This window comes from Clarias gariepinus, chromosome 16, assembly GCF_024256425.1.
Source record: "Clarias gariepinus isolate MV-2021 ecotype Netherlands chromosome 16, CGAR_prim_01v2, whole genome shotgun sequence".
NCBI lineage: Eukaryota > Metazoa > Chordata > Actinopteri > Siluriformes > Clariidae > Clarias > Clarias gariepinus.
The window spans coordinates 23,286,975-23,313,599 of NC_071115.1; the positions used below are offsets into that span (position 1 = coordinate 23,286,975).

At 41.5% G+C, this 26,625-nt stretch overlaps 1 protein-coding gene across 2 annotated transcripts in view; it reads right to left on the reverse strand.

Annotated features, from left to right (window-relative positions):
• prkcbb (protein kinase C, beta b) overlaps window positions 1-26,625 on the reverse strand; it is a 138,184-nt gene that overhangs the window by 59,637 nt on the left and 51,922 nt on the right. For both annotated transcript variants that reach the window (XM_053514397.1, XM_053514396.1), the window contains exons 5-7: window positions 22,082-22,210; window positions 3,466-3,622; window positions 2,274-2,408 (exon numbers count right to left, since the gene is read on the reverse strand). In XM_053514397.1, the coding sequence (XP_053370372.1) occupies window positions 2,274-2,408; window positions 3,466-3,622; window positions 22,082-22,210 (421 nt within the window). The remainder of the gene's footprint in view (window positions 1-2,273; window positions 2,409-3,465; window positions 3,623-22,081; window positions 22,211-26,625) is intronic.

Consider the following 26,625-nt stretch of genomic DNA (forward strand, 5'->3'; position numbering starts at 1 on the left):
TACAGCACACATTCATACACTACGGGCAATTTGGGAATTCCAATTATCCCAATATTTGGACTGTGGGCGAAAACCGAAGCATCTGGAGGAAGCCCACCAAGCACAGGGAGAACATGCAAACTCCATGTACACAGACCCAAGACGGGAATCGAACCTGGACCCTGGTGGTGCAAGAGGGCAATGCTAACCACAAAGCAAACTGTCCACAAAGAGAGTCACAGATATAAGTTGTGCTCATTTTCTGCAAACCTCTAACATACAGTACAGCCACCTACAGTAGCCAGACTTGCCATAATTGGACGTATAAAGTCACTGCACGATAAAACATCAGTTTAAATCAAGTACCTAAATTATTGTTTAATTGTAATGGCAGGTAAACATTTAATATTACAACCTCTGTATATTGTTTTTATGGGCATGAGGCAGAAGTATACCCTGAATGAGATCCCAGTCCCAAGGTGCGCGCACACACACACACACACACACACACACACATTCACACCTAGAGATAATTTGGCAGAGCCTACTGTGATCACAAAGGAAACCCACATGGACAGAGGAAGAAAACATTTCACACAGCTGGGTAGATAAACCTGGGAGCTGCAGCAATGCTACTGTACAGTATATGGTGTATGTATACTGCATTACAGTATACATACATTAACATATACAGTACGTGTATAGGTATGGTATACCGATAAACATAAACTGTAAGGATGGTCCCCAAGTAACAATGTTTCAGCTCATGTTTTTTTAGCTTCATGATTTGTATACTTTCCTGTGCTAGTTATATAAAGTGTGATTCTCAAGTGATGCTGGATGACACTGGTAAGCCGCATCCCCCAGTCAGCCCTGCGATCACGAGAGTAAACAACTGATACTCTATAGTGTACTATGTTGCCAGCATGGATCAGACACTCCACTCACTGAATGTTCGCCAAAATGACTGCAGTGGGATCCGATCCACCTTAAATGTTTTTCTGTGGCTCAGAGTCTCATCACCGTACTGTGCTTGAAGTCTTCTGTAAATGTCATAGACTTCATTCAGGAGAAATCTCATCACAAGTCCTGGTTTGACTCGAATGCCTCCTCATATATACAAGAACACTTTTAGCACTGCATATTCTTCCTTCACGAGCTCTGAACTATCCTTAGCACTGGTTCTGATGCACTTGGGAGCCATGATGCACCTTGCGGCCGTATTTACAAAAGGAAATTAAGTAGAAAGATAATGCTGCAACGCTCAAGAGATGCATGAACGCTTTCTGCACAAGACATTCAAATCTTTCTTATGAATTCCAGCAAGCTTTGTAATTGAAAAGGTTGTGTGCGCAACGATTTTTGTCCTTGTTTCAATTTGCTGCCGGTTACTTACTACAAAAACACAATCATATAGTAAATCTACACACACACTGTACACGCATACAGTACTTGGGGCTTTAAGGCTACTTTATAACTGGGGGACGGGGCCGCACTAAGGCAAGAACACTAAAGAGAGTTAACAGAATACAGTATAATAAGCAGAAAAATTGTCTTCTTTCAGTTAAAAGAGCAACAAAAGGTCAAAGAGACACTGAGAACTACAACAGGAGTATGTGGAAGAGAGCAAGTGAGTGTGTGAGCGAGTGTGTGTGAGTCCGTGTGTGTGTGTGTGTGGAGTGTGTGTGTCAGTGTGAGAAATGGGCACTTTACAGACTCTCTTGAAAACCCTTAGAGAAGACACTGCCATTTACTTCCTCTTTATTAAATCAGTCCTGGCTGAAGAGGACAGAGAGAGAGAGAGAGAGAGAGAGAGAGAGATGGAAAGACAAAGCAGTGTAAGAGATACATAGAGTTTAAGACGAAAGGTAAAGAGGAAATGAAAGAAACGCTCTTGAAGCCCCTCAGAGAAAGGGAAGATGAGCGAGCAGGAAATATGTGTAGGTGTGTAGTTAAGTGTATGCATCATCATTACCGAGCTCACGCGGGACACACAACACACCACGCAGCGAGCTCAGAAATTAGCAACAATGCAATTTCGCTTAAAGCATTAATGAAGAGTGAGTTTTTTTCTGTCTTTCTGTCTGTCTATCTAATTGTTAAAGGTCTGTTTTTCTTCTGATACGGTACATGATCAATAATCAGTTGCAGGAAAGATATGATTAAAACAGACAATAAGCGTCTAAAGACATCATGCTCTCTGTGAGGACAGGCGTATAGTCTACTGTATATCTCCTTCCTTGAGAGTGACACACCATATATGTACATGTGCGATGTGTGTGTTTGTGTCTCACCAGCCATCCACGCTTTGTTTCTGCAGTTCTGAGATGCCGAATGAGAGCGAACCCATGAAGTCATTCCTACTGGTCAAATCCCAATCCCAGATCTCCACTGATAACCTGCGGTCCTTATCGGATTCCTTCAAATTACTTAAAGATAAAAAGAGAGAGACAGAGACAGAGTGAGATACTCTCAATCTAATCTATTATTCATGCCACGACTGTAGTCTACATCCTAAAGTGGTCAAGTCGTACAGTATAATACTGTTAATACAGCAAACACTCCAAATAATTAAACATCTGTACGCCTCTATATTCATGCAATTATCCTGGGATTGTCATGCATAGAACTCTCAAGGAAATCCACCTGGTCACCTGTCAATCCTTTATTATCCCTGTGTCAACAGGACTGAAACCCGATGTACTGTTGTAGCATCAGCCGCATGACTTGATATGTTCTGTATGTCCTATATTGTTTTTTTTTTTAATCTTCCACACAAAGTACACACTTTTGCTTGAAAATCCCAGCTGTTTATGAACTAATCCAGTCCACTTGACTAGGTACATCTGTTAAGCTGCTCATTAACACAAATCAGCCAATCACATGGCAGCAACTAAATGCATTTAGGCATGTAGACATGCTGAAGTTCAATCTGAGCATCTGAATCGGAAAGAAAGGTGATTTAAGTGACTTTGACTGTGGCATGGTTGCTGCTGCCAGACGGGCCGGTCTGAGTATTTCCAAAACTGCTGATCTACTGGGATTTTCACACACAAGTGTCTCTAGGGTTTACAGAGAGTAGTCTGAAAAAGAGAACATATCCAGTGAATGGCAGTTCTCTGAGCGACAATGCCTTGCTGATGCCAGAAGTCAAGTAAGAATGACTGAACTGGTTTGAGCTGATAGAAAGGCAACTCAAATAACGAAACATGCTGTTCATATCAAATTTAGATATGCTTTTTAAATAGCAGATGGTTTTAAACATAAACATTTACTTCACTATTTGCTTACAACTGTTTTACAAATCAATATGTGAACATTTCTGCTCTACAGAAACTACAACACACACACACACACACACACACACACACTATTATGCAAATATTTTTGCTCAAATGTTTGTTTCACCATTTATCACATTTATTTACTTTTATAACATCTAAAATTTCTCTTATCTATTGTATTATTATAATTTTTTTTTCTCACAATGTAAAGGTCTCATTCCACGTCGGATTCAGGCAGCACTTTATAGTCTTGGTCTTCTGTTTGCTCTCGCTTTTCGGATCAGGAATGAGTTTGAGCTTCACGTATGGGTCAGAAAGGCCGTTCGGATCCATCGGAACCAAGTTTCTCGCTTCCGTAACTAAAAGGAAAAAACAAAGACAAATAACACACATAAACATTAATTAAAGTGAACTTCTTTCATTAATTAAAGCGATCTCATTTTACATCTGAGCAATTGAGGGTTAAGGGCCTTGCTCAAGGGCCCAACAGGGTCGTGGGATTTGAGCCTGAGACATTCTGAACCATAGTCCATTGCCTTAACCAATAAGCTACCCTATTAATATTATATGGTAACAGTACTATTAGTCACTTAGTCCTCCACATCTACAAAGGGGCCAATGCTTCTTGAACACACAAGCCGAATTCCTGTTTGCAGACTATTTAAAGCATTGTAAACATTCAGGAATTTAAGTTCTGCATGCTGTATTTCAAAACTGCTATCGGCGAAAAACCTGATTTTATTTTTAATACAGAAAATGTGTGTGCCAAAGAACTTACTTCTGAAGTTTATGCAAAATGGAAGTAACCAAACTTGCTTCCCTAAAAAAATTTCCAGTTGCTATCTTCGGACTTTTTGGAGAGATGATTTTAAAAAGGTCCCCAAAATGGCAATTTTTCAGTGTAATACACTCTTGCTTCAAATAATAATATTTTAAAATGCAAATTCTTCATATTTCTCTATGAGTTTTGATACTACAATTGCCATAAGTTTCTAAAAACATATGACCTTTGAAAATTGTCGCTTAAATTAAAGCATTCCATGTGAACGAATTTCTCCCCCCAAAAAAATCTGTAGTGTCTGTAACCATGTCATGTTCGTAAAGAAAAAAAAACTAAAACATAACAGATAATACATAAAAGTAAATAATAATCCTATTACAAATAAATTCTTCCACATCTCCAACACATTATATTACATTACCTGTGTTATATTAAATATGAAATAAGTAATGAAACTTACGTTCATATAGATATGTAATGAAATATAATAGATTATGTAATGAAAAATAATCTATTTGTGATATGTCATGTTACCAAGCAATAAAATATTAGACCAAGTTATTACTCTAAAGTCTAAACAAAATCCACATGCGGTGTAAAGTGTGTCAGTGTATTGTACAATCAGTACTGGCACAGAATTAATCCTAGTAAATGGGGTAAAACACAATAGAATAACAATGGAGTGTCCAAGATGCTGCTTTATTTTCAATAAAATCCTAAGAAAATATGGCAAAAAGTATGACCAGTTTGACAGCAAAATGAGATAACTCCATTTTTTCCCAATCAAGCAACAGGTATTGCAAACTGATATTTTATGATTTTTTCAGGTATTGAAACGGAATATTTTGTGAAATTCCGAAATATTATGTCAACATTGTTTGGATTAAATCAGTGTAAATTTTGTGTGATTTTGCAAAAAGCTATGACCTTATCTCTCACAGCTTTGGCACAACAGATAAATAATCCTCCATTTGTGTCTGTGATTATAAAATATCAATGATAAATAATAATCAATAATAATAATATAAATAATATATTAGTTTAGTTTTATTTAAAAAAGAATCTGAAACTCATACTTTAATCTTTTAGCAGGTTACCCAGGAAGTAGATAGTAGATACACAGCAAATGATATAAAGGAAAAAAATTCTATTCTGGGCTGGCTTGGTGCACATACAGTATAAAACATTTTAATTCACAAAGATTGTTGAAGATCATTAGAGACATTATAACCCATACAACATCATCACCATCATCAGCCTCGTTGTTGTATGTTGTAAGTTTTATAACATTATTTCTTACACTACAGTATCCCATATCCCATGATTTTATTAAATATATAACATGGTGTCCTATTTCACAGAAGATATCGCAAATGTTAAGCCAATCCCAGGTGTCTGTGAGCTCACACAAGAGGAAGGAAATGGGTAACTCTGTCCACCGGCTGTGTTATGCCCTACCGTTGTCACCGTCAGTCAGCAACGTGCATCAAAGGAAGTGCATCACGTCTACGTCCTCCCTAGTTGGTAGCTGTAGCAAAGGTGTGAGTGCCCTAACATGACAGGTGGGACTTGACCCTGACTAAATTAGGGAGACAATTACAGCAAATAGAGTCTTTTGGTTTGATAGTATCAATTTTACACACATAAAAGTGTCAACATGACAATCCATATTTGAGCTTGAAATGATTTAAAACACTTTGTCCCTAAACAAAAATAGAAGAACAGTGAACACTAAAGCAATGCAACTCAAGACCACACTGCGTCCTGTCAGCCAGAACAGGAATCTGAGCATACTGTGGACACAGGATCACCCAGATTTGAAAAAGATGAATGTTTTTCTAGTCTTTAACTGTCCCATTTTAGTGAACTCACTGTAGACGAAGATTCATGTTTAGGGCTGACAGAGGAAGAGCAGAAGTGGAACCCGATGTGGTTTTCTGTCAGTGTAGCCCATCCACCTTAAGGTTGATGTTTCGTGTGTTCTGAGATGCTTCTTTGCACTTTTACTCAGTGATTATTTGTACGGAAACTTCCTGTTGGCTTGAACCTACAGTATCTGGCCATTTTCCTCTGACCTGTCTCATCAACAAGACATTTCCACCCACAGAAATGTCACTAGTTTGATGTTTTTGTGTGTGCGTGTGTGTGTGTGTGTGTTGTTTTTCACACTATTCTGAGTAAACTCACAAACTGTTGTGTGTGTGTGTGTGTGTGTGTGTGTGTGTGTGTGTGTGTGTGTGTGTGTGTGTGTGTGAAAATCCCAGGAGATCAGCAGTTACAGAAATACCCATAACCAGCCCATCTGGCACCAACAATCATGCCATGGTCCAAAACACTGAGATCACATTTTCCCCCATTCTGGTGGTTGATGTGAACGCTACCCGAAGCTGCTGTCTCTTATCTGCAAGACAGCCAACCGTTCTAGGTTTCATTGCTAAAATCAACCCAAGAAATCCTGAAAAAGGATTCACAAAAGAATTCCACAAAACTGTTAGCCTTACTAAAACTAATGGTAGATGTAAACCTTTAGTTTTAGTACCAAACATAGCATGCCATGATTACGCCATGGCAAATGCTACAGTAATTCAGGGAAGTCTCTAAACCTAACGTTTTCAGGTGTTTTATAATGTTGGATGTAGCTAATCCAGCATCTTCAATTTACGCATTCTTGATACACTGCAATACTTTTGCTTTATGCAAGGATAGTGAACGTATGACGTGCTGCTGTGTTTATCTGGTTCTAAGAGGAGCAAGTAAAAATTCTTTCTTGAATTTTCACATTGTAACTTTTTACTTTGTTACGGCATCACTCTGTTGTCGCTGCTTGCTCACTCTGTAGGCTGACTAGGTAGGCAGGGCTGCAGAGTAATCAATGCTAATGGATCGCAGGCTTCTCCCCGCGTTATAAAAGCAGGGGAGTGTAGCTCACTGTCCGGTCCGTCTAGTTTCGTGCTAAAGATTCACTGAGCAAAATTGTGCAGCAGGCGCTACAAACGCGGAAGAGTGGCATGAGAGCTGGGTGTGGTAACGCCCAAGGGACTTTAAAGCAAGTAATACTGAAGGTAGTCATTTGATTGCCATGTAAAGGACAGCCTGAGTGCTGCACAAGCTCAAGAGGAAAAAGCCCGCTGCGCATCCACGTTTAGGTCACCGGTCCCAGCCAGAAAAGCCGTCCAGCCATTGAACATCGAAAGGCCGTGCCCAATGGAGAGCTGGGAGGGGCCGGCTGGCCAGGTCAGTGGAAAGAAGAGTGCCCATGGAGATGCAAGAGCCGCTACCAAACCTGCACGTGCACACACCGTCCACCCTCCTTAAACCCTTTTCCTTACGGATTTTTCCAAATAAATTGTTCCTTTTCCCCAAGACCCAGTCTCTGTCTGTATTTATGGTGCCACCCATCCATCAAACCCGTTACAACTTTTCTTAATACTTCATTTATTCAATGATTCATGTCGCAAACACACACATAAGAGGTTAAAACTATAGCTAGCTAGCTGTGATTAGACACTACCGTAGCTTGTAATTTTCTTCTTCTTTTTTTAGCTCTCAGCCTTGGCTCTCAGCTGTATAATCATTTTTATAATCATTATTATAAAGCAAAAAAAAGGAGCATACTGCTCACATTATAATCCATCAAGAGGGCTGCATAAGTGCTGCAGGTTCAGTGGCTGGACACAGAAGGTTTTCTTTCTACTCGATGTGACTGAGCACGCTTATAATGAAATAACAAAAGAAAACAAAGAAAAAACACACACTCCATTTCAGATTATCATAGTATATCAATACACGAATGTATCATTGCACTACGGGATCAATAATGTTTTATTGCAGTGTCATTATTCATACCGATGTGGTACAGTACATCATTAGGGATTTAACTATTTGTTATGAATATCTCGGTAAAAAAAAAAGGACATAAAACGCTTAAATTAGGCACTTGCTACTGGTAAGGGTTAATTATGTTTTGCACTAAAAAAAATGAAACTAAAAGAAGCGTATGGTCTTGTCTGTATAAAATATAATAGAGGGACTGCTCATTTTTATGATGACTTACAGTACAATGACTGACAGCACAGTAATGCCGTTATTCATAGTTTACAGCAAGAAAACAAACTAGCAAGCTGACTCCCCAAACTGTCACGAACTAACCGGAATGATCGGAAGACTTAGCACTTAGCAGTTAGCCCGTTGTAGCGTGGATGGTAAACCCAAACGCGGAGGTAAGCGAGTGGGCAGGATAACCACGCGATTTGGTCTAAGGACTCTCACACAAGGGGAGCAAGGGAAAAACACAAATTTAACCCGCGTCCTATAAACACACACTCGAATCGGAAAGCAGACCCAAGAAAGTGAGTACTCACGATTTGACGAACGGACAGCCTGGAACAACATGGGCGAAACTCAATGACTGAGCGGTGTGATGCGACATCTTGTCTCCTTTTATGCTTCCTGTGTTGCGACCGTACTACTTCCGGGTCCTAATGCCGGTCGCGGAGCGAGTGTGTATGACAGTACCCCCCTGTCCAGGGCCGGCTCCTGACGGCCCTGGGGTGGAGGATACCCGACGACGGTAGTCCCTGATGAGTTCGGGGTCGAGAATAAACCGGGCCGGAATCCAAGATCGTTCCTCAGGGCCGTAACCTTCCCAGTCGACTAAGTATTGGATGCCTCTGCCCCGAGGACGCGAGTCCAGGATCCGGCGTACGGTGTAAGCAGGGCCACCGTCAATGATCCGGGGAGGTGGAGCAGGGTGGGCGGGTGGAACCATGGGTGATGTGGTGAAAGGTTTCAGTTGTGATGTGTGAAATACTGGGTGGATTCGGAGCGCCGCAGGCAGCTGGAGCCGGTAGGTGACAGGGTTGATTCGGAGGTTGATGCGGTATGGACCAATAAACCTAGGTGATAATTTCTTTGTCTCGGTATGGAGATGGAGATTTTTGGTGGAGAGCCATACCTTGTCACCTACATTGTACAATCGTCCCGGGGGGTGTCGACGGCGATGTTGAGCGGTGTATCGGATGTTAGCTTGACGTATAGCTTGATTGGCTTGAGTCCAGAGCCGCCGACACCTGCGGACCAACTGTTGGGCTGACGGTACATCAACCTCCGGTTCTTGGTGTTCGAACATCGGAGGCTGGAACCCGTGACATACCTCGAACGGACTGAGATTGGTGGCGGAGTTGATGTGGAGGTTGTGCGATAACTCAGCCCATAAGAGGTAGCGAGCCCAGGAGCGCTGGCGATCGGCGACGAAGCATCTCAGATAGCGCTCCAGTTGTTGGTTGGCCCGCTCCGTCTGACCATTAGTCTGGGGATGGTACCCAGAAGATAAACTACAGGTGGTCTGGATCAGACGGCAGAAGGCCCTCCAGAATCTGGCAGTGAATTGGGGCCCTCTGTCCGAGACGATGTCCTTGGGGAACCCATGCAGACGGACTACGTGCTCTAGTATCAGCTCCGCAGTGTTTTTGGCTGACGGGAGTCCGGTGAGGGCCACCAGGTGCACAGCTTTGGAGAAACGGTCGATGATGGTCAGGATGGTGTTTTTTCCTTCTGAGTTCGGCAGGCCCGTGATGAAATCAACGGCAATGTGCGACCAGGGCCGGCGAGGAACGGGGAGAGGCTGGAGTTCCCCCGGAGTCGGCTGGTTGGTCTCCTTTGCCCTGGCGCACACTGGGCACGCCTGGACGAACTCCTCGACGTCCCGGGTCATAGAGGGCCACCAGAAAGCGCGCTGGATGAACTGGAGTGAGCGTCGGCTGCCTGGGTGTCCAGCGAGAGGTGAGGTGTGGCCCCACTGCATGACTTCGCTCTTCATGGACGATGGCACGTAGAGACGTCCAGGCGGCACGCCTGCCGGTTCGTTCTCCGTGGCCTGCGCCTGGCGGACCCTCGTTTCCAAGTCCCAACGGAGGGGTGCGATGATCCTTGATGGAGGGAGGACAGGCGCGGGTTCCGCCCGGGTGACGTTTTCCTCATGCTGTCGGGAGAGGGCGTCTGCCTTGGTGTTTTTAGACCCCGGACGGTATGACAGATGGAAATTATAATGTTCAAAAAATAACGCCCACCGCGCCTGCCTCGGATTAAGTTGTTTGAGGTTGCGTATGGAGATAAGGTTCTGGTGATCTGTCCAGATCATGAACGGCTCACTGGCGCCCTGGAGCCAGTGACGCCATTCCTCCAGAGCCCACTTTATGGCCAGCAGTTCGCGGTCCCCTACTCCGTATCGCTGCTGAGTGGGGTCAAATTTTCTGGAGAAAAAACTACAGGGATGTAGTTTCTGATCTGGGCCTCGCTGGGAGAGAACAGCCCCAGCACCCACATCTGAGGCGTCCACCTCCACAACGAATGGTTTGTTTGCATCTGGATGGAGGAGAATGGGAGCGGTGGTGAAGAGGTGACAGAGTTTCTGGAAAGCGGATAGTGCGGTGGAGTTGAGGCTGAAAGGGCGAGATGATGGGCGGGTCATGGCGGTAAGGGGTGCGGCAACCGTACTGTAGTCCCGGATAAAGCGACGATAGAAGTTCGCAAACCCGAGAAACCGTTGAAGTTGCTTAAGGGTCTTGGGTAGGGGCCAATGACGCACAACTTCAAGTTTCTGCGGGTCCATGGCCACACCCTGGGGCGAGATGACAAAGCCCAGGAACGTGGTGGAGCGCTCGTGAAAAGCGCACTTCTCCAACTTACAGTACAGTTGATGGGCGCGCAATCTCTTTAATACCGCCCTGACGTGCTGGATATGTTCTTCCACTGTACGTGAGTAGATGAGGATGTCGTCTAGGTATGCAAATGCCCACCGCCCGAGCATGTCCCTGAGAACATCGTTAATGAAATGTTGAAAAGCGGCGGGGGCGTTGCAGAGGCCGAAGGGGATAACCAGACTTTCGTAGTGTCCCGTGGGAGTGATGAATGCCGTCTTCCACTCATCGCCCTCCCTGATGCGCACCAAGTTGTAGGCGCTCCGAAGGTCCAACTTTGTAAAAATGGTGGCACCAGAGAGAGCGTCCAGGGCGGAGTTGGTAAGAGGCAGCGGATGTCGATTCTTAATGGTGATGTTATTTAGCCCCCGATAGTCGACACATGGGCGAAGTTCACCTCCTTTCTTTTTCACAAAGAAGAACCCCGCGGCGGCGGGCGAGGCGGAGGGTCTGATGGTGCCTTGACGAAGGGCGTTCGACACATATTCCTCCATCGCCTGCGTTTCGGTGGCGGAGAGGGAATAGAGATGGCCGCGGGGAGGTACGGAGCCTGGCTGAAGGTCAATCGCCAGATCGTAAGGGCGATGAGGCGGAAGGTGGGTGGCGCGTCTCTTGCAAAAGACGCCAGGTCCCGGTAGGCGGGGGGAATGGCGTTGGTGTCGACGTCGGGGGCCTCGGACTCCCTAGAGCACGTCCCAGCCGGTGCTGGTATGCAAAGTTCGGAGCAGGTCGGCCCCCATTGGAGAATCCGATTCTGGGTCCAGGATATGAGAGGGTCATGCTGAAGCAGCCAGGGATGTCCGAGGATGATGGGTGGTGAGGAGATGGTGGTGAGATGGAACTGAACCTGTTCTTGATGCGTACCAATGACCAGGGTGATGGGTTGAGTCTGGGTGGTGATGGGGCTGGATGTTAGGGGTCGACCGTCCACCGAGGTGATCCGAACCGGCTGGGATAACGCCTCAAGTTTAATCCCCAATCTTTTGGCATAAGCAGAGTCAATGAAGTTACCTGCGGCACCGGAATCGATAAACGCGGTACTTCCGACTCGTTTGTGGCCAAACTGGAGATGTACTCGTACCGAGAGACGGGATGTGTTGGTGGTGATCGGGGAGAGTTGGAGATGACCCGGTGAGTTGCTCTCGTTCCTCACCGGGTCTGAGCGTTTCCCGGGCGCAAAGGGCAGATGGCTCGATGATGCGCGGCGGACCCACAGTATGCACAGAGCCCCTCCCTAAATCGTCGTTCCCGTTCTGCAGCGGTCAAGGAGGCGCGTCCTACTTGCATGGGTTCCCCGGCTCCCGTGTCAACCACGGCGGGTGGTGGAGATCCGGCGGTTCCAGTGATGACGGGGTTACATGTAGGTCGGGCTTCAGGTGCTGGAACGTGAGGAGAAAAGGAAGGTGAACGTGACGTGATGGATGAAAAAGAGGGCGTGGCCGGCGGCAGGGTTCGGGGTGCTGGCTTGGGGCGAGAGAGCAGGCGTTGGTCAATTCGGAGTGCTAGTTGAATAAGACCCTCCAGCGTCGCAGGCAACTCTCGTCCCGCGAGTTCGTCTTTGATGCGAGACGCCAGCCCCTCGTAGTAGGTCGTCCGGAGGGCGGAGTCTCCCCAGGTGGTTTGGACAGCGAGCGTGCGAAACTCCGCCGTGTAACGGCTCACGGACGAACCTCCCTGCCGCAGATGGTATAGCTTGGTATCGTTCTCCACCTCTCCTGCTGGATGTTCAAAGGTAAGTTTCAATTGTTTGGTGAACTCGTTGTATGAATGCGCGGTGTCTGAATCGGAGCGAAGAACCGCCGTGGCCCACTCAGCTGCCTGCCCGGATAGCAATGAGACAAGGAGAGCAATGCGCAATCGATCAGTGGAGTATTTGGTGGCATTAAACTCAAACACTAGGTCGAGAGCAGTTAGAAACACACTGCATCTCCCGTCCGTGCCATCCCATTTGTCCGGTAGAGCGATGAAGACGTCCGAGGTTGGAGAAAGTGGGGGGGGAGGCGGCGCTGCGGCTGCCGCGACGGGAGGCCGGTTAGCCGCGCTATCAACCGCCTTGCGAAGTGCCGCGTTCTCCTGCCGAAGCTCCGCCACCTCGCGGCGCAAGGCCGCGACGTCTTGGACGCTCCGGCGAAGAGTAGCGAGCTCTCCGTTTAGCTGATTAATTAGCGCGGCGTGCTGATCTACCACGTCGCAGAGGCGCGCATACCCCGCTGGGTTTACCGCTGTAGGCTCAGTCATTCTGTCACGAACTAACCGGAATGATCGGAAGACTTAGCACTTAGCAGTTAGCCCGTTGTAGCGTGGATGGTAAACCCAAACGCGGAGGTAAGCGAGTGGGCAGGATAACCACGCGATTTGGTCTAAGGACTCTCACACAAGGGGAGCAAGGGAAAAACACAAATTTAACCCGCGTCCTATAAACACACACTCGAATCGGAAAGCAGACCCAAGAAAGTGAGTACTCACGATTTGACGAACGGACAGCCTGGAACAACATGGGCGAAACTCAATGACTGAGCGGTGTGATGCGACATCTTGTCTCCTTTTATGCTTCCTGTGTTGCGACCGTACTACTTCCGGGTCCTAATGCCGGTCGCGGAGCGAGTGTGTATGACACAAACCATGACACATGAGGAATTTTTATTGTGGTGATGTTAATTTCCCAACGTTCCAGACGTGATTGACAATTACTTTGATTGACAATTACTTTGACCTCATGATGATGGGATATCATTGAACAAATTCTGTTGCAAGAATTACAGTACTATTAAAACAATATTATTATCAAATTGCCAGCCTGAACAGGACTTAAAAATCAGTCGCACAACCAGGGAACATGCTGTTAGTGCTGTAAAAAAACAGTTATTTACCAGAAAATATTAAATTGGAAAGCAGTGCATGTTTTAAGGTTGTCTCAGCTAGTCAGCTAATTATGTTTCCTAGTTAGCTAGGTAGTTTTCGTTAATTTATGTTGGTAATTTATGTTGTATGTAGCACCTTGGTCCTGGAGGAATGCATTTCACTGTGTACTGAACTGTATATGGTTGAAATGACAATAAAATCCTACTTGACTTGACTGTTTCTTCATACCAGAGAAAAAACACAGAGTAGGCAAGTTATTTCAAATCATAAGTTTTCAATTTCTTAACCTGTTAACATCTCATTAACAGGTACCTGTTAGCATATCATTTCATGGTAAAAAGTTTTAATAAATGTACAAGTTCCAAATATATTGTATAGGTTGGATTTGTTTAGCATAGCATACTGTACCTCAACCAAATGGTAGAGGTGGCTCAATCAGGTAAAGCTTAATCCTTTTTTTTTTTGTTCCTCACATGCTGCTGCTGCTGGTTTGCTGGATACCATCCTTTCTATAGCATTGGCAGTTTTTACGGGGCCAGGTTGGAGTGACTTGTTTTATTAGCATAGGTTGCCAAAGTCTTTCCAAATTTCAAAAACAAAATTTCACAGATGGTGAATGTTATCGCAACATTGTTAAAACTGTATGACATCGTATTGAAACATTAGATATTATGTTATCTCTCCAAAATCACACCATCCATAATGGCCAGAATTTTTTCTTTGCCTAATTGTCACTGCTCCACCAAAACAAGACTACGGGAGAAACTCACAACAGTGTGATTTCTTCTTAACACCTGCTATTGATGGATGTAGTCTTTTCATCTGTTTGTTCATACCAACTGCTCTCTCTCTCACACACACATGGCATACTAAGAGAATGATAAAGAAATCGCAATATCTACCATAGAAACATATACTGTATATATTTAAGAAAGGTTCAGTTGCGTTTGACCTCACCAATCGACCGTTACACTGATTAATCCTGGGAGAAAACGGAGAGCAGCCTGAGGGAAGGTAGGCTGCTCTTTTCATTTAGAGAATGTGTGTGTGCGCGTGCATGTGTGTGTGACTGCACAGACCTTAATTTTCCAGCTGATGAGTGTTACACCCAGTGCGCTTAGTAAAAACACACACACAAGGGAGCTCATAGATTATACACATAAATGTATCTACAGTATGTGGGCTTTGCATCTACAACACAGAATATTAACGACTGACAGCTTCATTTCTTTTAAATCAGATCTTTCTATGTAAGATCAAAAACTACTGTTAACCACATGTTTAAAACACCACATAGTTCCGTAGGAATACAAGAAAAAAACACTTTATACATTTTCTAATCGCACTGAGTATTTGCGTTTGTTATCAGCGCTGTGTCCTAGCGTCGTATCCATCATAACAAAAAACATGAGGGATGTCATATTACATTACATTTTACATCTTCTCTCATAAAATCTTTATGTTTTTCTTATACACAAAGTATTGACTATGTGACTGTTACATACAGTTTACTGCTAATTTCAGTCAGAACTAGCTTCGCAATTAGGTGTCCACTTTTCCCAGTTGCCTAGCAACAGCCCAAGTTTGGTCGTTTCGTCAGCATGCCGCTTTCTATATCAAAAGCAGTCTGATATTTAATGTAAATAAGTCCATGTTAGGATTTTGGTTTCTCTTTTGTGTTGTGGGTCTTCTGATTTGGGGCGTGACTTGAGTGCACCTGATGCGCGCGTCATGGCTCTTATTTAAACGTAGTGCAAGAGTTCGTCCTGCTGCTGCTCCACTAGTGCGTGGGTAGGCTGCCAGAGCCTGCGCTCCAAATTGTGATATTATGTTTTGTTTCGCATTCATTCATTAGTGCTGACCACACTTCATTATGCATCCATTCACTTGCATTTCACCCTGATCCAATTTACTGATACTGATGTCCTGACTGTTATTTTGGTTAATTTTGCTGCAATAAATATTATGTTTTAAGTTATTCCGCCGTGTCGTCTCCCTTAATGTTACATCCTTGAGCCAGATGTAACAGTCCATGACCTGAAATAATGGTTTTGGGTAGAACTGTACGTTACAGTATCATATCTGTTATCAGGCCACTCAGCAGAAACAACAAAAATGACTGACGTGGGTTTTAACAAAAGTTGAGTTTGTTTGGGAAGAGAGAATTGTCCTGACACTCTGTCCACAATGCATCACCCTCGATCTGAGAAACATCTCCTCTCACTGTCATGTTGCTGACAAAAACTAACAAATAACTTGCTTTGCCTTTCCTACCACTGGATAGGAAATCAAAATGCATAATCAAAATGTCAAATTTTATTTGCATTAGCTGTCCAAGAAAAGCTCCATGCACAATCGGCAGTGAAAACAGAATGTGCTGTACGTCACATCTAAATTCAGTGTTTATTATACCTTACTGTTATTCATTTTCAATCAAATTTTATCATTAGATTTAACTAATTTCTGTAAAAAGTTGTAGCCATCATTTGTGGACATTTTGATTGTCTACTATTTATGATACTTTCTACATTTCTTGATCTGTTAACATCCAATTAACAGATTTTAACATCAACACAATAATAACAATAACCAAATAAATACAATTTTATTTGTATGAATACAAATATAAATATAAATTTAAATATAGTGCGTTTAACAATGGTCATTGTCACAAAGCAGCTTTACAGATTTAAAAGAGATTTTGGAAATGTGTATAAAATGTTTGAGAAAATATGTAATGAAAATATGTATGAATTAAAGTAAACTAACCACTTTTTTACATATAACTTAATATAGGCCTCTTCATAACAATTGAGCTGTCAATTCATGGTTAAAGTTTCAATTTATTTACAAATTCTAAATAAAATGTATATATTAGGTTTGCTTATCATAGCATACCTCAGCCAAATGGTAGAGATGGCTCAATCAGATAAATCTTACTTGCTCCTCCCATGCTGCTGCTGATTGCTGGATGCTGGGTACTGTCCTTTCTATAGCAGTGGTAGGTTTTATAGGGACAGGTTGCTAGGCCAATGCCTAGCACTTTCTCGTGAGTTTTAAAATTAGCAACAGTGGAGTGATTTTTTTATGGGCATAGGGTATCAAAGTTGTTCTAACTTTCAAAAACAACAAGAATTGTCAAGTGAAAATACTTGAGAATGGAGCAGATACTGCTCTTTTATAGCATAAATTATTCAACTTTCGGCGCGATTCTAAAGATCAAGGACAAGATCTTGAAAGATTTTAGTATTATACAGCATTAAGCCAATTGTGTAGGCATTCTAGTACCTAGACAATGTTTGTCGGACTTACAAACGGACTTACAAGGGCTCAATAATGGCAACTCAGCAGTGGTAGGGCAACCCTACACTTAGCAACCCAAAGCCTCAACTGGTGCCCTAGAAATATGAGTTAGGGACTCAAAATATGCTCTACCAAAAAGCTGAGCAGAATGTTAATGGGTTAAGGGTATAAAGTTTTTAAAAAGTCAATAGATCCATAAGAAAGAACAGAATACAGTGAAATTTAGGGCAAAAAAACATAAATGCTAATAAAATTAATAGTAAATAATATTATAAAAAATTATAGGTGATAAAGCATCTTGCATTAAAGAGCAAAATACTATTACTCGTTAAGAACGTAGCATAGTCAATACCATACGGTAGCATTTTCAGTAAAATAAATTAAAAACATTTAATTTCAATCAGTTTATGTTTATGTAAATCAGATCATGTCTTTTGATATATAATATATATTTGCATTCTAGTTCCCCTTCCTATTACAATAGGATTTGATGATCAAAGAGCACATGAACACAACTGTAAAAGATTTCTTTTATCCTTCCGTGTTGCAAATCTGTGTTTTGCTGAACATTTTGTACTCTCCTTGGTTTGACTGGGCCGGCTTTTCCTTTGACTCATCTCTGCCCCACCCCTCTCTGATAGTGACAGAGACAGGAAATGACAACTCCATACGAATCTCACCCTTTCTACCTCTGGACCAGTATTTCATTTTTTTTTTTTTGTTTTTTTTTCTGGCGTTGATGTCCTAAAGAAATATTTCAGATTTCCTTTTAAACTGCATACAAATACAGATGCCATGTCATGACAGTGAATCTCTACTGAACTTAACGAGTTAAGCCTGGCAAGACAGAGGCATTGTAAATGATTAAGCAACATCACCACCTGCTGGACCCACAGAAAACTCCCACGTTCTCATCGAGTCTTCAGCACCTCTTTCCATCTGTCTTGGTATTGCACTTTGTTTCTCTTTCTTTCTTTGTCACCTTCACTCCATTTCTATCTGTCTCACCATCTGGTGCTGACCAAACAGCCATATGTAGTTACAGTTTTGCTAATTCTGCCAAGAATTTCTACCAAGAAACAAAGTATGACTGTTCTGAGAAACAGAAATAAAGCCAGAAAAATACTAAGAGACGACTTTGCCTTTTTCTATACCAGTACCGTGCACAGACAGGGGGCTTCCTCCTAACACTTTAGCATACAGCAGCCCTGGGAATGGCATTCGTGACTCAGTGGTTAGCACCTTGGTCTACTTTTAAGAACGCTGTGACTTCAAGCCTTTGTACTGCCAGTCATGACTGAGGCCTGGTTTTTGACACCAGCTAAAAGCAAGCTTATGTATGGTATGTAAAGACTGTATAGTACTCTAATGTGCGGAGGTGGAAAAAAGGAAAAACTAAATAACTGAAAACAATGACAAAATCGGTTCGCCCAAAATTGCAACACAAACAATAAAGTATAACTTAATACACAAAAGAGCATTACAAAATAAGAGGTCAAAACTGTACATGTCATGGCTAGGCTATCGTTTCAACAAAGCAGGCCAAACTGCTGGCATTTAAACCTGCCGTACACTAATGACCACTTGTGCCAGTCAGGCTTTACATGGAACCAGTGCAATGTACAAAATCATGCAGAGATAGCTCAAAGCCTTACTTCATGTTCACATCTTTAATGGTGCTAGATGACCTTGGCTTAAAATGGTGCAAAAAACACAAATAATTAAATAAATAAAGCAGCATGCCATGGGAGGAAATGCCCTGTTGATGAGAATGCACTGCTGAGGTTTAACCCTTTTGAAAGACATATTCTCAAATATGCATCCTGTTACACAGCTGAGAAAACAATAATAAAAAAAATATGGTTAACAAGATCCTTCCTAATTAGGTATGCACTGGATAAATTATAGATAAAAATGTTTTACTTTTTACTTTTATATTACTTTTGTGATGAACAGTATCATTATGTAATAGTTAAAGTTGGAAATGTTGCAGTATTCATAGAGTTTATAAAAATGCACAAGCCTTTCTGAAAGCAATACAGTTGGTGGAATTCATAGATTATCAATTGAGTAACCAGAAATAAAAAAAATGTTTAATCGATCAAAAAAAAAAGTTTCAGACTTCCAAAACTCCATTTATTTCCCTATACATTATCCCCTGCTACACTAATACACTAATCCCAGTGTTTCACTAGGGCCTGGATACCATCAAGGTAGAAAGTTTTCTCACTAGTCATGAGTCAGAGCCATGATCAGGCCGACTGCTTCACTTCTGAAAGAACTCTTTTATTGACCTAAACATGTGGAAATGGCTTGGAGCGAGGTCAGGACTGTACGGGGGATGTGGCAAAAACTCCCAGCAATGTTCAAATGGTTCTGTGGGCAGTATGAGGTCTAATGCTCACGGGAACGACTGAATCCACCTCGGCCAGAATCATTTGTGGATGTACATTGTACTGCAGCTAAGAGTCTCATCACCGTACTGTGCTTCAAGTCTAAAAAATGAAATGTCAATCAGTTTTATGCCTTAATTTATGAGAAATTGTATCCCAGTTTGACTTGAACTCCTTATGTAGATAGATAGATAGATAGATAGATAGATAGATAGATAGATAGATAGATACTTTATTAATACTTAAGGAAATTTCAAACATCCAGTCACACATAAAAGAACAATAACAAAAGAAGAAGAAAGAATGAATTAAAATAAAATCAGGGTATAAAAAACACAAACCAGAAAGGCAACGTAGTAGTGCAAAACTAAAGTAATATTAACGTACACTATAGGTAAGGTATTGTCGGGTAATATTAGATAATAGTTTGGGTACACCCTCTTTGCTATGCCAAATCATCATTTACAGTATGATAAGGGTCTACCTTTATCTTCCTGTTTTTGTCTAAATTTCATATTTTACTCTCACATATCATACAGCTACACTTCGACCACAGCAATGCAGTAATCCGCAACATTCACAGCATCTCTCAACGCAACACTCAAACTGTGCTCTGAGTGGAGTTTACCACTAGGAGGGGCCACACACCAAGAAATGTTGCAGTAGTGTATCTTCAGCTGTTTAAATCTAAGTGAAAAAAATTATAATATTCTGACTTACATTATCTTCCGGAATACTAAAAGACAACTTTATGAAGTTAACCTGAACAAATTTCACTGATATGTTTTAATACTGTTTTAAAACAGTGGTGCCTATGGAAATGATTTGGCGGGGTGGCCAGGTGGGGCATGGGAAAATGTTGGGGTGGCACACTGAACAGGCTTAAAGAAATTGAAAGCTATAACAGCAGTAAAGACAGTGTAAAATTATCTGCACAGGGTTTATTCCTTGGCTAATCCTATGTGGATATCAGATTATGATTATGCGACGGTCACTGTTTTTCACGCTAAACCTAATTTATTCACTGGAGTCATCAAAGCGACATATAACTGCACAGAAGACTCAGACAGTTCCTTTTCATTTCTTAGTCTGGACACTAAATAAAGCATACCTGAAAGGCCAACAGTGACAGCGGACACAGCTGGCGCCTCTGTCTCTGCCCTCCTCCTGGGCACTTTCACTAACGCTCTAATCTTCTTACTCTCTCTCCATCACCTGTTCTCTATCCTGATTTCTTCTAACCTAAATAGGTTGCTATATCAATATCTTCATTTTTTATGAACAAACAAGCACGAGCACATTTTACGAGCCTAACCAGGTTCACAAGCTTACATTTTTAGCAAGCTAACACATTAGCCTCACAGTGTCTGGTATATTAGCCAATGTTAGCTTCAATAAATCATCTGGTGGTTGGTAGAAATGTTAAACTCTGCAATACTTTAAAGATAAAACGACACCAGTGTACAGTAAGATTTCTCTTTTGGTATTTACATAAGAAGGTGCTTCTTATCGTCTTCTAATAATCAGATTAATAACCCAATTAGAATATAAATGCATCATGTAAACACCTTAATCGGAATAAGAGGCATGGTGTAAACCTTTAATAATCTGTTCAACAGGTGAATATAATCCATGTAAACGCCTGAACCGGTCGTTTCTCTCTTGTTAAAAGGCATCTATTCTTTGTGTGCATGTTTGCCCCACATGAAGGTAACATGAGTTGACGTGAGAAGTTTCCTGGAGGGAAATTCAGCTTTCATTCCTGATGAATGAGAATAACTACTGTATCTCCTACCTGGGTTTACTCCAGACTTTCATCCATTTACATCACTCAAGAAATAACACATCGCAGACCATATTTTACCAACATACAGTTTTTTAATACATTTTTTTATTAAGTCTTAGAATATGTACTAGTTTCTTTGAATGAGCTGTTACTATAGAAACAAGAATGCAGAAGAATGAGTGCATTAATAGAAACTTATGGTTCATTTTAAATCCGGAACCACTGTCTGAGTCACACAGTTATACAAAGATAATCCGACTGGAGAATTTTTCTTATTTTGGATCATTTGGGATATTTGTGGAATCGAGTGCAACAGCACCACCATCTAAGTACAATACACAGAAAAGGTAATGAAGTAAAGCTGGGGTTAATTTCTTTCTACGCCAGACAATAATAGGTAAATTAGTCATGCAGCCAATCAGTACCAGCCATGTCAGGTGACTTATTGTGGATGGAGTTATTGTCAGTCACAGCTGTCACAGGATGAACGCCTCCTATTCACAAGAATCATCTCTATAATTAATGTCACCACTTCTGTTATATGATTCAAATATTGCACAGTTCTGGGTCTTCAGTCAATGAGACAGTGGAATTGTGGGCTAAGACTCTTAGTGTGTTCATGTGGAATGTGTGTAAGCAAAAAATTTCGGCTATTTGGTTATCCATGCAAGAGTACAGCTCACTGACTCAGTTCCTCTTTCTGCACTAAATTTAAACGTTTTAAGTTCATTATGTGTATTGTGGCCACTGGGGAGGAAAACACCTGTTTCACACACCTGTGTACAATAAAAAATAGCGGTAATACACTCGGACTGTACTGTATAGCTCATGGTGTTTGTGTGACAGTTTCAACCTGGGCTGCAGATATTTATTATAGAGGTAAATGAGAAACAAATTAATGTAACATAACAAATAAAATGTTCAGTTAAACGTTGCAGTGTCAGGTAAGCTAGTGTAAGTGTGTTAGTGTGTTAGCGTTTGTGTGGAAGACTTACTGGATACGGTGAGTACATTATTCTTGATGTTGGCGGTGATCTGGATGCGTCCTCTGCGCTCAGTGTGATCAGTTCCACACAGACTCGGCACGTTGGCGACACATCGCTTATGTATATTCATCATACAATCTGCAAAGACACATATGAGGGGGAGAGAAAGAGAGTTTGAAACTGTGATATTAATTCAATCCAGCATTTAAGATGAACTGGTCTGGTCATCCGTAGAAGGACCTCTTTAGTTCCCTTCAGTTACACCCCTATTTAATACCCTGCCTTCTACAACCCTGATTTCACCCATAGTTCATTCGGTAATTAATAATTACAATGATATTGACACCAGTGATAGAGAAAGTTCATAGAGGGGTGATTTAGATCCTTAATAAGCACTCCAGCATAATAAAATAAGGAAGGGTCCTTGAAAGCAACCAGTTTCAAAAGGGAATCCATCCTCTAAATCTGGTAATAATAGTGATGATGACGATGATGATGATGATGATGATGATGATGATGACAATAATGATGATCATTATGACCATGAAAAATGCTAAAGGTGTTTAATACGATAAACGTCATAGTGATATTAATTATGACAGTTTAATGGTCATTTTCATGATGAGGGTTAGGGTGACAGAATTCCATTATAAAGATGGTCATGGTGGATGTTGGTGGTATGATAATGATCATAATAAAGGTCTAATAACCATAATAACCATAATGGCCGTATGATGATTCTGATTACTGGTATGATGCCGATTCGGATTATACAACAGTTATTGCCGAACAAGCAATCTGATTGGACGAGCGGCATGCCACAGGTGATAATATACAGTTTAAAAGTAGACTCAAGACGCATCTCTTTAATCTCGCATACACGTAATTCATCCCATAACCTCATACTCCAGTACATCTATCCTGAAGGACAACTGCGCTAATTCTTTCCACCTGTTCTTTATTTTTCTACAGTACCCATCCCCAGGCATCATGAGATTGTGCCAGCTTCAGTAGATAAAGGCCAACCCTGTGAGGATCCGGAGGCATTCAGAGAAGGACCAGCTCCAGCTGCTTCATGATGGTTTGGAGCTACACATGCTGCTCCTGTACTCCCAGTGATCCAGACCCCATCTGCCCTCTGCACCTGCTGACTCATCCCTGTGCTGAACTCGACTTCATGTTAGTTTAAAGAACTTCTGTTATATTAAACTTTCAGCTGCATAACACACATGCTGTTATATAATTTCTATCTGTTATCACCCAAATGAGGATGGGTTCCCTGTTGAGTCTGGTTTCTCTCATGGTTTCTTCTTATTGCCATCTCAGGGAGTTTTTCCTTGCCACTGACGCCTTCATCCTTGGCTTGCTCATCAGAGACAATCTCATTATTATCTAGACACATTTTTCTCACTCATACACACTTCCATAAATGTTCTTTTCAAATTTTCTTTTTCTTTTTGTGAAGCTACTTTGAGACAATGACCAATGTTAAAAGCGCTATATAAATAAAATTGAATTAAATTGAATATAGAGCTTAACAGCACTGGGACGTTTAACTATCAACCATGTATCGCTCTGCGTCGTAGGTGTTCTAATGATCGTTAATTACACTGTCGGTCGCAGCATGGGTGCAAGTAGGTCTGTACAGCCTGCCATACTGAGAAGGGAGCCACTGCCTGCCAAAAGCCATATTCAAAACCAATTACATAAGCACTTTCATCAAGAAAAAAACATCTTGTCATCTTAAAAAAACACTTTGACTCGTTAATCGTTGCTTCTGAATTGTTCTGAACCATGTGTGTTTTTTATTTATGTCACAAAACTGACTAGCTCCAAACATTTTTAATTCCTCTCAAACCCCTGATCAAGGCCACTACTAGTCTTGTGAGAGACAACGAATTAGCTTTCTATTTAACGATTTTAGGATTGAACCCTGGAACACTGAAGTTAAGCTGATATTCTAAAGCGAAACAAGTGGACAAACTGTATACTGTAAGATTAAAATTTTTAAGGTTTACCGGAACATCCACCACCTCCATGTTTTATTCTCCCCACGTCTTGGCTACATACGTATTACAGGTAAGAGTTTAAAACTCCTTTCACCCCAGTTAATTAGACGAACTCTTGGTCGCCAGCTCTGCCAGTCACGGTTTAGTGAGTTCCCCAAGTCGCAGAGTGATAAGTGTTGGCGAAACAAAAGAACAAGTTAAATAAACAAACAAATCATGTTAATAATCATCCAAATAAGAATGGGTTTCCTATTGAATCTGGTTCCTTTCAAAGTCGCTTTCTATTGTCATCTCATTGAGGTTGTTCTTGTCACTGTCGCCCATGGGCTTGATCATCAGGGACAAACTAATCATTTTAACTTATAAATATTTTCCCAAACCTTTTGAACTATTTATCTATTTCTTTGATGAATTGAATTGAATTGAAATGAATAATGGTCTTTTTGTAAGTATTGTATAAAAGCAATATCACGCGCAAGGTCATGGTTTTGTGCTGAATATCCATATCTCCTGTATCTCCAACACTCAGACTGATATTCCAGCATAACCATTCCTTCTCGCTTAATTTGCTTAATTACTGCCAAGACGGCAGTTACTCTGATAAAGGCCATGTGATAACTGTAATCACTACCATGATGGCAATCATTATGATAATGGCAATATGATGATTCTGACTACTGTCAGAATTCTGATTATGGTGATGGTAGTGATTGTGATGAGTATGATTATTCTGATAACAGTGGAGCTTGTGATAATTGTCATATAATTATTCTGATTATGGTGACAATTGTTTTGTATTGGTAACGATCTTTGTCAAGATGACTCAGATCATAGTGATGTGGAGTATATTCATAAGGGGGATTATATTGATTCCAATATCAGTAATAATGCTAAATAGTGTGATTGTCATCACTGCTGTAGTAACTATGATAACAGTGATTCAGATAACATTGGTGATGACGGTCACTGTGATAATAATCAAGGTGATGTGATGAAGAGAATTTAGAAATGCTCCAGATGTTCTCTGGATCCTCCAGATGTGTTTAGCGTGTCAGTTCAAATCCACTAATATATGATTCATACACAGTAAGAGATCAGGTACACTCCTAGTCAAGATGATGATGGTAATGATGCTGAGACGTAGGTATTCATGTACAGTAGATAGTCGCATAAATATAAAAACTGCCAATCCGCCAAATCCCTATCTCCAATCTCCACACACACACACACACACACACACACGCGCACACTTTATTTCCTGAGGTACTGAAAAACTCCTCCACAGTTCAAGCAGAAGAGAGCTGGAGGACGAGTGCTAGCTGGAGTGTAAACAGTATAGAGGGCCCAGATAGGTAGACACACACACATACGCATGCACCCGCAAATAAACACACACAAACACACTCACACACTAACACACACACACACAAACAATGGAAACAGGAAAGCTTAATTATAACTTTGCTAGTCTGCAGCCACAACAACATAACCTGTCTTTCTCTCTTTTCTACTTATGCTGGTCTTTCTTTGTCACTCTGTGCTTTTGTGTCTGCATTTCTTTCTTTTTGTCTCTCGCTCGCTCTTTGGTTCTTTTTATATCTGATATGCGTTCTTCTCTACCTCCTGAGGCAACACCCGCTTTTTTTACGCTCCAGGGTGCATATGCTTGAGCCCTCAGTGATATGTGCGCTCCTGGACCTTTACTTCAGTGTGTGTTGTGCTCTGAGTGCATAGCGTCTAGTTTTATCTAACGCTGCGGGATTTATCTATTAATTTAATTCATTTAAATGTACTAAGCAGGCAGCATGTCACTGATATTTAAATTTAAATTCAAGAGTCATTTAATTTGTACAGGTTTGAAAAGTCTATTGAGTTTATTTAAAGTAGAATTTAGCATCACGTCGTAGAAAGTATTTTCTAAGTGGAATTACGTCATTTCTGATATCCGACATGGTCATGAGTGATGCATATTCTCCTTCTCAAACTGTGTACTGTCTGGAACAAATTTGTCTGTATGTTAATTAATCTGAAACTAATACTTGTACATAGACTCATTTAAAGGTAAAACATTTCATTTAGTCTGTATTTGGCCTCATTGTTTAAACACTGAGTGTGGCGGTATTTTATATCATGAAAGACAAAAAATGTCAAACCAAACATTTATTAAACACCCTGTCTTTTGTAATAGGAGAGAGGGGGGAGGAGAGAGGGGGGTTGGGTTGTGTGGCGATTGTGTGAGGATTAATATTTTGCCACATGGACACCAAAATTGTTAGTGTTAAATCAACTTAAATAACTTAAATATGTTTGCATTTAACATTGTAAAATCTTGCTGTTGGTCTATAAAAATGCAGGTAGCACACTCTAAACTACTTTATAAAATCGTGGTAATTGAAGAATTGCAACACTAATCAGATCAGCACTTAGATACAGTTTAAAGAATCATATCTGGTGGTCCCTGGTGAGTCCCATCCCTAATAGATAGTACTGATATAATTCCCAAACAGCTTCGCACCTAGATAAATAGACACATATATATATATA